Source organism: Myxocyprinus asiaticus, chromosome 49, assembly GCF_019703515.2.
Source record: "Myxocyprinus asiaticus isolate MX2 ecotype Aquarium Trade chromosome 49, UBuf_Myxa_2, whole genome shotgun sequence".
Lineage (NCBI taxonomy): Eukaryota > Metazoa > Chordata > Actinopteri > Cypriniformes > Catostomidae > Myxocyprinus > Myxocyprinus asiaticus.
The window spans coordinates 8,259,776-8,273,994 of record NC_059392.1 but is presented as its reverse complement, the minus strand read 5'-3'; the positions used below and the strand labels follow the sequence as shown (position 1 = coordinate 8,273,994).

General features: G+C 37.0%; 1 protein-coding gene across 7 annotated transcripts in view; it reads left to right on the top strand.

The window, feature by feature from the left end:
* LOC127438172 (epidermal growth factor receptor substrate 15-like 1) overlaps positions 1 to 14,219 on the top strand; it is a 57,641-nt gene that overhangs the window by 15,564 nt on the left and 27,858 nt on the right. For 5 of the 7 annotated variants that reach the window (XM_051693528.1, XM_051693526.1, XM_051693525.1 and 2 more), the window contains exons 14-19: positions 2,750 to 2,822; positions 2,908 to 3,069; positions 5,441 to 5,638; positions 5,919 to 6,083; positions 12,153 to 12,258; positions 12,377 to 12,427. In XM_051693528.1, the coding sequence (XP_051549488.1) occupies positions 2,750 to 2,822; positions 2,908 to 3,069; positions 5,441 to 5,638; positions 5,919 to 6,083; positions 12,153 to 12,258; positions 12,377 to 12,427 (755 nt within the window). Of the gene's footprint in view, positions 1 to 2,749; positions 2,823 to 2,907; positions 3,070 to 5,440; positions 5,639 to 5,918; positions 6,084 to 12,152; positions 12,259 to 12,376; positions 12,428 to 12,531; positions 13,421 to 14,219 lie in introns of all 7 variants that reach the window. The other 2 variants (XR_007896663.1, XR_007896664.1) reach the window with 1 other exon arrangement.

Below are 14,219 nucleotides of genomic sequence, written 5' to 3'. Positions count from 1 at the left end.
GTTTAAAAAGTCGCTAACCCAGGATTAAAAGTGGCCTTAGCCCAGAGTTTAAAAAGTCACTAACCCAGGGTCAAAAGTGGCCTTAGCCCAGAGTTAAAAAAGTCGCTAACCCAGGGTTAAAGTTGGCCTTAGCCCAGAGTTTAAAAAGTTGCTAACCCAGGGTTAAAAGTGGCCTTAGCCCAGAGTTTAAAAAGTCGCTAACCCAGGGTTAAAAGTGGCCTTAGCCCAGAGTTTAAAAAGTCACTAACCCAGGGTCAAAAGTGGCCTTAGGCCAGAGTTTAAAAAGTCACTAACCCAGGGTCAAAAGTGGCCTTAGGCCAGTGTTTAAAAAGTCACTAACCCAGGGTTAAAAGTGGCCTTCGTCCGAAGTTTAAAAATAGGGTTTTTTTTATTTTATTTTTTATAAAAATACATTTATTTATTTTTTTATTTTGTCATCAAGCCATCTGCAGGACTTGGCTTCCTTTTTTCCTGTCTTTTGATAAGAAAATAAGCTGATCGATGTGTGCTACCTGTTCTTTGTCTTAAATGTAATTTCACTTTTTTACAAGGCGATTTATATTGACTTTAAATGTTATTGAGGAGGTGCTCAAATTGTTTGAATTTCGCCTCCTCCCATCCATCTCCATTATCTAGGGCTGCCCCCAACCAAAGATTTTCTTAGTCAACTAGTAGTTGTCTAGTTGTCGCATGTTTATGATATTAATTTAATTACTTAAATATATATTTTTGGGGGGCATCAGAAAATGGTTTGAGTTCCAGGGCTGAGAAAGAATGTTAAAAGTAACATTGCTAACACTGTTCTGCATTACAGAGAAATACTAAAATATAATAATGAGCCTTTAAAATCTACATTTTACAAGCGCACACGAAGCGAGCTGCAGTGATACTGGCAAAAGCTGTAATGATTCTGAATGTGTCGGAGAAACCAGCAAGGAGACTGTCTGAACATTTTGTTAATTTATAGAGAGAAATGCACATTAGGGTTGTGCCGAAAGACGATGATCTCGGGGATCAACGATGGTCAGAGTGATCGCCAATAGCTGATGCCTTTGACCATGTCAAGATGATATTTGGCTCATTTTGCCATTAATCTATTAAATTATTATTATTATTGTTAGGCTATTATTATTATCAAATTAATATTACAAATAATTTGCCCGTAGACACACAGACACACGCTTGAAGAAACACACTTTATTATATTATTAAGAACAGATGACAGAAAAGCCGTCTATGCGCATGTATGACACGCGGTTTGTACGGAGGCGTGCAGTCTCGTGGAACACGCGCATGTAAGAGGTTCTCACTCTTTCTTTGTTTCTGTCTTCTGAATTTTTTTTTGTAAGAACAGTATCGTCTATGAGTGCTGCAAATGACCTCAGACATCTCAGCTCAGGAGGTGCTTTGAGTTTAGTTCACTTTATTTCTACAGAGCACTTCACTGTGAGCGCAAATCTGCAGCCTATACATCTGTGATTAAAACATAAAATAATACAAAAACACATTCACCTCGAAGCATGATTTATATTTCTGTGATTATTATCATCATTATAATTATTATTTTTACATTTATAATTGTTTTAATGTCTTCATTTGTGTAAGTAATTTTCCGCCTGCATGTTTAGACGGATTCTTGCCTGACGGTAAATGGAAGGTTGTTATATATAGGCTATATTATTTTTTTTATCACTTCATTATTTTAATTGCTTTTTCGTTTCATTTGGAGTGCAATTTGAATTTAGAAATGTATTTGATTTAATTTTTCGTTTTTTTTAAATAAATTAATTTAATTTTCAATGCAAAATCACTAAAGCAAGAATATTCACCGATCCCTCAGCCATGAAGGAGGGAACAAAACGAATTTATTCACTCACATGATGTATTTTCCCGGACAACGAAATACCTGACCGGTAGAGAATGCACTGATGAAGTAGGTTCTTTGCCAGAGAGATGTTGCCCTTCACAACTGTTGTAAAACCATCTTTCAAAAAGTTAAACAACCCACTTTTTAATTTCACTTATTTTTTCCAGTTTCATTTGAATTTTTATTTAAAATAAATAAAACATAAAGTTCAAAGTTTGAAATCAAGGTGTCTTGCTTTATTGTGTAGGCTTAACCCTAACCCTGCTTATCAAAAATTACCCCATATTACCACCTAGCATCCAACCAGTGGTGATACCGGTGTTCGTCGGTTTGAACGTGACCAACCGACCAATCAAAACTTGGTCGACCAAGACTCTTCTTGTCGACTAATGTTTGGTCGACTATTAGGGGGCAGCCCTACCATTATCTTCCATTTTTCTCACTGGCCCGCCCTACCAAACCCAGTAAATCTTTCCTTTTTCTGAACAATTTCCCCTATAGATGACTCACCCCTGAAATGGCTCTGAGTCTAAAATACACACTTCAAAAGAAGAGGCAAGGTACCAGAAAGCTCTTAGTGGTGGATGAGTTTCATCTCAAATCCTCATCTCATCTCCTGTCCCGCCTCATAGTGTCCGTTTAACGTGTGTATTTATTACAAAAATCTCTTGTTTTCGCTTGCTTGTTCTTCATGCGGCCTCAGCACACTTGCTTTCACACACTGGGATACACTCAGGTAAAACCCTCTCTTGGCTGTCACCGTTCTTGTTTTGTGTGTAGCGGTTTTTGTGTGTGAAGGAGGAAGGTATGAGGGTTTTTTTCTGTGTACAGTTGCCAGTGGTTGATGAAGTTGTTTGTTTTATGTCTTTATTTTTTCAACAGAGAGAAATACACATTGGAACAAGACATCAGAGAAACAGAAGAGTCCATTAGACACAAAACCACAGAGGTTCAGGTAAAAATGGCAATGCAGTCTTAAAGCAGTGCTTACAGGAAGGGTGACATCATGATTGACAGGATTCACATGGTCCGATCGACAGGAGATGCAAAACAATCTGGATCGAGAGACATGCAGCCTTCAGGAGCTTGAGGCCCAGAAGCAGGACGCTCAGGACCGGCTGGAGGAGATGGACCAGCAGAAGGCAAAACTAGAGGACATGCTCAATGACGTCAGACAGAAATGTCAAGAAGAGTCGCAAATGGTGAGAGAGAAGACAGAAATCATCATCAGCACATGGAAAATTTAGTGGGGGCGATGCCCCTCTTAGCCCCACCTTAGACCTGGCAATGATTGTTCACCTTATTGATAGTTAAACTATTCTTTTATATATAATATACATTTATATATATATATATATATATATATATATATATATATATATATATATATATATATAAATCTACACTCCATACCCCATAAAGACAAAGCAAAAACCAGATTTTTGATAACTTTGCAAATTTATTAAAAAGAAAAAACTGAAATATCACATTGACATAAGTATTCAGACCCTTTGCTATGACACTTGAAATTTAGCTCAGGTGCATCCCATTTCTCTGGATAATCTTTGAGATATTTCTACACTTTGATTGGAGTCCACCTGTGGCAAATTCAATTGATTGGACATGATTTGGAAAGGCACACAACTGTCTATATAAGGTCTCACAGCAGAAAATGCATATCAGAGCAAAAACCAAGCCATGAGGTCAAAGGAACTGCCTGCAGAGCTCAGAGACAGGATTGTGTCTAGGCACAGTTCTGGGGAAGGCTACAAAACAATTTCGGCTGCATTGAAGGCTCCCAAGAGCACAGAGCCCGGACTTGAACCCAATCAGACATCTCTGGAGAGACCTGAAAATGGCTGTCCACCAACGGTCCCCATCCAGAAGTTTGAAACAACCAGGACTCTTCCTATAGCTGGCCGCTCGGCCAAACTGAGCAATCCGAAGAGAAGGGCCTTGGTAAGAGTGGTGACCAAGAACCCGATGGTCACTCTAGTTGAGCTCCAGATATCATGTGTGGAGATGGGAGAAACTTGCAGAAGAACAACCATCTCTGCAACACTCCACCGATCTGGGCTTTATGGCATAGTGCCCAGACGGAAGTCTCTCCTTAGTGCAAGACACATAAAAAATCACCTAAATGACTCTCAGACTGTGAAAAACAAGATTCTCTGGTCTGATGAAATGAAGATTGAACTGTTTGGCCTCAATTCCAAGCGTCATATCTTCAGGAAACCAGGCACCGCTCATCACCTGCACAACACCATCCCAACGGTGAAGCATGGTGGTGGTAGCATCATGCTGTGGGGGTGTTTTTCAGCAGCAGGGACTGTGGGACTGGTCAGGGTTGAAGGAAAGCTGAACGCAGCAAAATACAGAGATATCCTTAATGAAAACCTGGTCCAGAGTGCTCAGGACCTCAGACTGGGCTGAAGGTTCACCTTCCAACAGGACAATGACCCTAAGCACACAGCCAAGACAACGCAAGAGTGGCTCAGGGACAACTCTGTGAATGTCCTTGAGTGGCCCAGCCAGAGCCCGGACTTGAACCCAATCTAACATCTCTGGAGAGATCTGAAAATGGCTGTCCACTGACGGTCCCCATCCAACCTGACAGAGCTTGAGAGGATCTGCAGAGAAGAATGGCAGAAAATCCCCAAATCCTGGTGTGCAAAGCTTGTCGCATCATAACCAGAAACACTTGAGGCTGTAATCGCTGCCAAAGTTGCTTCAACTAAGTACTGAGTTAATGGTCTGAGTACTCAATGTGATATTTCATTTTTTTCTTTTTAATAAATTTAAGTTATCAAAAATCTGTTTTTTGCTTTGTCATTATGGGGTTTGGAGTGTAGATTGATGTGAAAAAAAAAAAAATGTAAGCATTTTAGCATAATGCTGCAACATAATAAAATGTGAAAAAAATGAAGGGGTCTGAATACTTTCTGAATGCACTGAATATATATTATTTAAGTTACATTTAGCTGGTATTGTAATGACAGTAATCTGTTTAGCTAGCAAAAATGTGAGCAATAACTTTTTCCATTATCAAATATTTGCACTGTTCACTTACAGCATTTGTACATGCTAGAAAATTATTGCAATCAGAGGTTGCATAAACGGAAATTTTTCATCATTTACCAAACTTTTGAAACTAAATAGAGACAAATAGGAAAAAATGAGAAAGAAGAACATTTACAAAACAATATAAAGCAATACAATTTCATTTTTGCACATTTTAATGCAGAAATAACGCAAAGTAACAAATGACAGATAAAAATAGACAGTGACATAAATTTTACATGATGGAAAATTCCAAATGCTGTTCGACTGTCATTTCGACTGTTAAAAAACAAGAAAGTAAAACATTTACAATATAGTATAATACAATAAAAATTTATTTTAGTGTACAATATTATTTTCGCACATTTTAATGCAAAAGTAACTAATGACTATAGTTGATAAAAATAGACAATGTCTGAAATTGTTCTACGCATAACGATTATTTATAGCGCAACCTCAGGTTGCAATATTAATAATTGTTAAACTACACTGATCCACTATATTTCTGTTTAGATCTCCTCCCTACAGAACCAGATCCACTCTCAGGAGTCAGATCTGCAAAGTCAGGAAGAGGAGCTGGGTCGAGCAAAGGCTGACCTGAACCGCCTGCAACAGGAAGAGGATCAGTTAGAGCAGAGTCTACAGGCGGGCAGGATTCAGCTGGAAACCATCATTAAATCCCTCAAAGCCACACAAGATGAAATCAACCAGGTTTTACTTTCAATGCACTTACATTCTGTTGAACACTTCTCTATATGAACCAAAAGTGTAGTTCCATATGTGTTTGCTAGAGGGAGACAATCAATTCTTTTTGTTCTCCATTTCAAATGCTTTCATGTAAATGTGGTTGCTCATATATCGTGCTAGAAAGCAGATGCTATCAATTGTTCTTCTGTTGAATGGTTGATAAAAAGACATTTGGTGCTTATCAAAGCAGTTATCAAGTACCTGTGTGTGTGTGTGTGTGTGTGTGTGTATGTATGTGTTGCAGGCTCGTAGCAAACTCTCTCAGATCCAGGACAGTCAGCATGAGATCAGTAAGAATATTGAGCAGTACAGCAGCACTCTCAATGGAACCCACGGGGGTAGCATGACCAACCTAGCCGACATGAGCGAAGGCTTCCCAGAGAAAGAGAATGGAGGCTTTGGGGCCATGGTGAGACGGGGTCTTTTAATATATACAATCAAGCATATTATACCTACTAGTGCCTTACTAGACAACTAAGTGCCTTATGGTAATAAAAAACTTAATGTATAAGGCATCTTTCATGCAAGTAGTAGCAAAGTCGTTTAAAGATAAGTGGAAAGATGAATGAATGTATTTTTCAAAAGTGAAACTGCAAAAATTTGCTAAAAGTAGAAAAGGTATATTCTAACTGAAAGCCAAATAGCACCTTGTCAGAGGTGGCTTTTCTTAGAATATATGAAAGTAGAGAATTTTTTTTTTCAGTGTTTCCAATAGAGCCTGACCAATATGGGATTTTTGAGAACAATACTGATTTTAGATTACCGATATGGTGGCCGATATATTAAAGTTTTGAGCTGGAATGAAAACAGACCTTTTCTATGTGGATTTTTCATCAATATGACTATGCAAAGGTGCTCAGTAGGCTGCTTTCTTAAATATTTTTATCAAAGAATATTTGACATTATTATTATACATTGTCAACAAATTCTAGAAATGAACACTGGGAAAATAAAGAATAAATAAAAATAAAAAAAAATAACTTAAAAACATCAGTACTGTATGTTTAGTATAAGTCAAATGCTGACCATTTAAATAAAGAATAAATAAAAATAAAATAAATAGCTAAATAAACATCAGTACTGTTTAGTATCAGTCGAATGCTGACCATTAAAATAAAGAATAAATAGAAAATAAAATAAATAGCTAAATAAACATCAGTACTGTTTAGTATCAGTCAAATGCTGACCATTAAAATAAAGAATAAAAAAAATAAATCAAATATCTAAATAAACATCAGTATTAGTGTTTAGTATCAGTCAAATGCTGACCATTTAAATAAAGAATAAATTAAAATAAATAGCTAAATAAACATCAGTACTGTTTAGTATCAGTCAAATGCTGACCATTAAAATAAAGAATAAATACAAATAAAATAAATAACTAAATAAACATCAGTACTGTTTAGTATCAGTCAAATCGGTAAAATATACGCCGATACCGATATATCGGCGAAAGGCTAATATCGGCCGATAGTATCGGCCGACCGATATATCGGTCGGGCACTAGTTTCCAATGTACTTTAGGCCCCCCTTAGAACTTTGTGTTAAGAAAGGCAATAAACAAAATCTGCGACTAACTAAAAGTAGTATGCATACTAAAATGTGCCAAATTTGAGTTATACCTACTAAATGGATTTAGTAGGTATGCTGCTCTTTAGTATGCATTCTACATATTTTTTAACCCTGTAAAGCCTGACATATGAAAGAATTTTCCAAAAAAAAAATTTTTTTATTACCATTAGACATACTATAAAATGAAATTGTAAAAAAAAATTGCATGTTTTTTTTATGTATCATTTTTGATAGGTCGTCATCCTTCTGAGGCCCATCAATTAATTTTGTGTAGGACATTTGTTATTTAATTTTTTCTTAGCCCATGCATGCTACAGTGATAAATCTTGGGGTATTTTCAGAGGACTCCCTGGGCTTTTCAGAGATACCAAATGTTTGAGAGTTTGGCCATGACAGCTTCCTCTCCTTGGTCTATAAGTATCACAGTTCAATTCAGCACATCAAATACATTATGAATAAAATATAATTTTTTCAATCAATTTTTTTTATCATATGTATTTTATGCACCAAACACTATATTGACATTTAAAAAAGGGAAATTTTAAAACTTTTTTCGCTGGGTCTCAGGAACTTATGGAAAGATGACATCATAATAGCTTGTAATGTAAGATAATGAGATCTTTATAATGACAGAGCAGGCTGCATATATGAAAATAGACAGAAGTATTAGTTGCTTTAAATATATCTTATAAAAAGTATATATCAGAATTTTCAAAGCTCTGACTTTTTTTGTGGTGGGCATGAATGGAAAATAATGGTGATTGAGAGATATACCTCAAAAGCCTGTTGTATCATATTTGATACATGGATTTCAAAGGGGGTTTTTCAATAAAATAATATAATTTTTTTTAACCAAGCACAAGTTATATTCAGCAAATACTCATTTTAAAACATCATTAACAATACAATCATTACTGTCACTTTTACTTTATTAAAATCAGCAAAGATTTCACATTAAAAAAAAAAAAAGAGTGCATGCAATACAAAAGCGTACATTTTTTGAAAATTTCCATCAAGAAATGCCCACAAACATTCACCAGGTGGCAGCAGACATCTAGTACATTGCAGACAACAGGATTTTCCGGAATTTTTTTATTATGTTAATGATGCACAGGCTTTAAAAAATAACTTATCAAATTTGATACAGGCGGCGTTATAGGGTTAATATGCATTCAAATGTATTAAAATTAGTGCTGTCAGTCGATAAATGTTTTAATTGCGATTAATCGCATACTTTTTCGTAGTTAATCGCAGATTTTGAAAGTGCTGAAATTTGACTCTAAATGTAGTTATTTTCCTGTCAAAATGCATATATTTCCTTAGTAAATAAAACAACATGTAACATAACGATTTATTAATATTTTCCAAACAAAGCCTTCCACAGTATAAAGATAGAAATGCATTAAAATAGACAAATTCAAGTAACATTAAACATTTCTCAAAGTCTGAGTGGTAGTTTGACTTATCGAAAGAACTAGTCCCAACATAGGTTGGATATTCATTGCAATGGGCATTAAATCTCTTAAACTCTCATCCTCCACTATGTTAATCTGCCGGTAGACTGACTATCCGCTTTGTTACCGGAATATATATATATATATATATATATATATATATATATATATAAAGAAAATATACATATATATATATATATATATATATATATACATATACAAAAATAAATACATATACATATATATACACATACATACATACATACATACACACACATAATAATCATACTAACTATAATACACTACTCTCTCCACACCCCACCTGAGAGCCCTCCAAAAACTCCAAATACCTGCCCCATTTTTTCCCAAATTTTTCAGCTTCCTGTGGGGAGAGATGTGTCACTTGAAGAAACACTATATCATATTTCTTACATTTAAGAAAAGTAATAACCTTCCTTCTTTTTATGGGGTGCCCCAACCCATTCACATTCCATGTGGAGAGAGATAGTACACTTATATTAACATTTGACATTTTGATAAAATAGAAAATATAAATTGTGTGTCAAAAACAAAATTATACAGACCACATTCCCCATTAGTGAAACAAACAAACCCCGAACTTCCCCCCGAACAAAACAAACAGAAAAAAGAATAACGTGCGCATTAACCCTGCACATGACAGCGCCAACCGGCGTCAATCCCTCTAAACTCAAAAGTGTTATTCAATAGAACAAGCTCCAGCCACTAGGCGGAACCAATACAAAAAGAAACAAAACCAGCATCCCGGTTCCCCGGGTGGTCGAGTCAATTCACTTGGAGGCCGCATAAAAGTATATACCATGACTTACACAATCCGTCAACTTTATTAAAGACATCCTTTGTGTGAGCATGTAGATATTTTGCGGTCATCTGAAGTGTCCACTCTCAAACTGGCCGGGAACTTCAATGCAAAAGTTTCTTTAAGGAAAAGTGTTATTCACAAAACAAGCTCCAGCCGCACGGCGGAGCCAAAGCAAAAAGAAAAAAGAAACCAAAATGACACCCAGCTTCCTCAAGAGTAAGTACAGCGAGTCGACCCACTCACATGAGAAACATCAAATGGTTTACTCAGCCATTGATTCAATAAAAGACATTGCTTGATTGGGACATGTAAATACTTTGCGACCGACCTTCGTTTCTATTCTCAGTTTGGCCGGAAACATTAGAACAAAAGTAATCTTTCGCCGATGTAAGAGTTTCTTACATTCCTTGAACCGATCGCGTTTCTCTCTTGTCGAGTTCGCAAAGTCCGGGAACAAGAAAAGTTTATGGTTCTTCCAAGAAAGCTTCCCTTTGCCCCTCGTCTGGCGCAACACAAGATCTTTATTGGATGATCTCAGAAATCTGGCCAGAATCGATCGGGGCCTGTCTCCCTCAGCAAATCTGTGAGCTGGGACTCTGTGAGCTCGCTCGATTTCCAGCTTGTGGCCTGTTATGTTGAGCAGACTCTGGAAAAGCTCGTCTAGGAATTTCACCATATCTCTGCCCGCCTCATGCTCAGGAATTCCAACAATTCGAACGTTATTCCTGCGGCTTCTATTCTCAAGATCTTCAAGCTTTTCAAGGAGATGTTCCAGATCAACTTTGGTCGCGGGCGGATTAGCGGTTAATTCCCTCTCCGAAGATTCCAGAAAATCGATTCGTTTTTCAACATCAGTCACTCTTATAACTAACTCAGAAAATTTTGTTTCCATCGCCGTGGTCGATCGATGTATTACAGCGAGATCCTCCAAGTCAGCAAGAATCTTCGTCAACATCACCAACATGTTGGACAACTAACGCTGGATTCCTTCTCCCACCGTGCCATCCAAATCGAGTCCCCGGTCTGTAGGTCTGTCGGGGCTTTCATCCTGAACACGTAAGTGTCTTTTTATGTCTCCAGAGCCCGAGGATTTTGACTTCTTTGCCATGTTTTGCATCAAAGAGCAAATGTGTAACTGGGTGTATCAAAATTCACCAGATTATAACATGAAAATAATTAAAAATTTAGCAAAGTGCGCAGAGCTCGTTGCTCACACGTCTGCCCCTTGCATGGCGTCACGTGACCTCCGTCAGCACCACTTTGAACTCCACATGAAAAGCGTTTGCAGACAAAAACTTGCCATTCTGCATTTTGGTGATTATTAAGAGTTGCCGTGCTTCTGTGGTAATTAAAATGCGCTTTACTTAGGCTGAAAAATACTTCTATTACAAGTCCCATCTGAGCTTGTTTTTTTACAACAAATAGCGACAAGAGGTCCTTTCTCCATCATTTGATCACTGACACAGCTGTTGTGTGTGTTTGTGGTGTGTCCGTCAGTGTAATGACTCCAGACAGACACATTACAAAGGTTCCGCCCTTCCAGCAAGTGTTAATGCTGGTTTATGCTGTAAAAGCGTTAATCGCATTTAAGAAGGGTTCATTTTGACAGCTCTAATTAAAGTACATAATACATGTTTTGAATATATATCGCTTGAATATTTACTTAATGTAAACTGCTTTTGTTAGTATGCTTTATTATGAGGTTTTTAACAGGGGAACATTAAAAAGTTCTGGAAACAAACTGGTAACAATTCACAACCATCTTCATTAAGAATAAACCATTGAATTTTACTGAATTACCTTTCAACAACAATAAATATGAACACTTCATTCAAAAGCCAGTAACACATCACAATGTAAAGCTTAGAATGTATTTCCCTTATGGTACATTACTGGAACAGGTCTGACCGAACATATAGAGTTTCCTCATGATCATGTTACAGACTCATACTTGAACACTGCGGCACTTTTGTTTTTCTAATTTAAGCTTAATCATTAGATAATTTAAGGTTAAGCATAAACCTCACTCCTATGTGACTGCAAGCTATTAAGAGTTGAGAAGAAACTGTGATTTAATTCCTGTTGACATTCTCTGGTTTCTGAAGGAAAACTTGCTTGCTTTTCTTTCTCAATTATGCCTCACATGCAAAGGTACAATTTGGAAACCCAGTACTTTTAACAGAACATCTTATGTTATTTGGAACAGCTGAATTACTGACAAAACATTGCAGGCACAAAATTGTTGAATTTCAAACTTGAAGGTTCCTATTACAAATGTTTATTTCACCTAAGAGTTATTGCTTTGCAACTTTATTTGAGCTGAAATACCTCTGGCGTAGTGGTGGCCTGTTTCTTAGGTATTTGGGTTAAAATCTTATTTTTAAGTTTGACAAGACTGACAGGTTAAACTGTTGTCGAACTAAACTATGGAATAAATGTGACAAGGTTTCTACAATGTGCTCCAGAACGCAAACACTTTTGCTTTGAAGAGAAAGCCGTATAATTCTAGAGTCAGACATAAAATAGAGCAGGAATTAACCTCTTGCACTGATCTTTATTATTTAAAAAAAATCATGAATTATATTACCCTTATTATTTTAATCCACTATAGGAGGATCCTTTTAAGGTGAAGGCCACAGTGTTCAACAGCGCCCCTCAGGAGATGCACATGGATCCCTTCCAGTCTGAGGACCCATTTAAAACAGACCCATTCAAAGGTGTTGCTCATTATTTTATTTTCTCTCTTTGTACAATTAAAATGCTTTTTGGGCCAAGATTGAGACCTTGCGAATGGCTACTAAACTAATCTCCATCTGTCTTTCCACCCTGCTTTAGGTGACCCTTTCCAAAATGACCCTTTCTCAAAGCAGACCACCACAGTTGCAGGTATCCAGTCTATCCATTGCTGCACTTAACAGTTGCATCATCGAAAAATGATAAAGCCTTAAATGGCCCATATTTTTTTAATTTGTTTTGATCTTTCATTAAAGGAACCACAATTCTGACACAAAGGTTGCAACTGCATGGTATTGAACATCATGCTAATTTACCTTAGCACAGTTCCCCCTTAGTAATTTATGAGGCTTTCAGTTCCCTAACTCTCATATTATCTCTCATAAATATAGTAACATGATGTGATTATTGTATATAGTAATGTAAATTAGGATATTTAAATATAGAATATGCCTGGGCTCTCTGGGTTCTTGTTTGCACGTGTTTGACATCGGGCTAGGGATATATTCGATATCTTGGTAATTATTTATTTGCTCTGAAATGGCATAAAAGTGACCAGAGGAACCATCATTTCAACCACACAGCCATTGTAGCCAAGGAGATTCATGAAGTAATTAAGATTTATGAAGATGCATGAAGTAAAAATCTATTTAAAAATAATCAAGGCATGTTTCCCACAGTTTTTCACTAAATGAACACAAGGAAGAATGATATTATATAATTTTACACTGATCAGCCACAACATTAAAACCACTGTCAGAGTATCTCCAAAACGGCAGGTCTTGTGGAGTGTTCCCGGTATGTAGTGGTTAGTACCTACCAAAAGTGGTCCAAGGAAGAACAACCAGTGAACCGACGACAGGGTCATGGGCGCCAAAGGCTCACTGACTCACATGGGGAGCGAAGGCTAGCCTGTCTGGTCCGATCCCACAGAAGAGCTACTTTAGCACATATTGCTGAAAAACTTAATGCTGGCCATGATAGAAAAGACTTGCTGCATATGGGGCTGTGTAGCCACAGACCGGTCAGAGTGCCCATGCTGACCCCTGTCAACCGCCGAAAGCGCCTACAGTGGACACGTGAGAGTATTGGTGCCAGATACCACAGGACATCTTCAGAGGTCTTGAGGAGTCCATACCTTGAAGGGTCAGAGTCAAGTCGTCATTTTTATTTGTATAGCACCTTTCACAACACACATCGTTTCAAAGCAACTTTACAGAAGATCATGCATTAAAAGAAAATGAATGAATGAATTAATAATTTTTTTTAATTAATTTTATTTATTTATCACACATTATACATTTGCACATATACAGTGAAATTCTTTTTTTTTCCACATATCCCAGCTAAGCTGGGGTCAGAGTGCAGGGTCAAACTGTAATATCTATAATATATTAGAGTCATCATTGTGTAGTTTGATAAAATACGATTGTGAATTGTGTTTAAAAATAAGTAATTAAATAAAAATTGTATTTATAACCCCAGTGAGCAAGCCGAAGGAGACTGTGGCGAGGAACACAAAACTCCATAAAATGTTGGTTAATGGAGAAAAATATCCTTGGGAGAAACCAGGCTCACTGTAAATTTTCCACCAAATCTCTGGTCCTCTGTCTGAACTTCTTTAAACTTCAACATAAACGGCCACTGTTATGATTGGCTAACATCGTGCAGCCCGTTGAGTATAGCCATATTTAAAACTCAGTCGGAAGGGAATGAACCAGCTCAACAACATTATAAAACAAAATTTCAGGGTTTACACAACGCACATCCAGCACATTGCATCTGAATGGGGTCCAATAGCGTTTTTAACACCCCATATTTCAATAACAGTTTCTTTGCAAAGCTTGAATCGTGTTATGAGTGGTTCACAAGCAATTCACACTGATGTGAGCCAAAAAAAACGCACATACATAGTCCAAAGCACGATGAACAAGACGCATACACA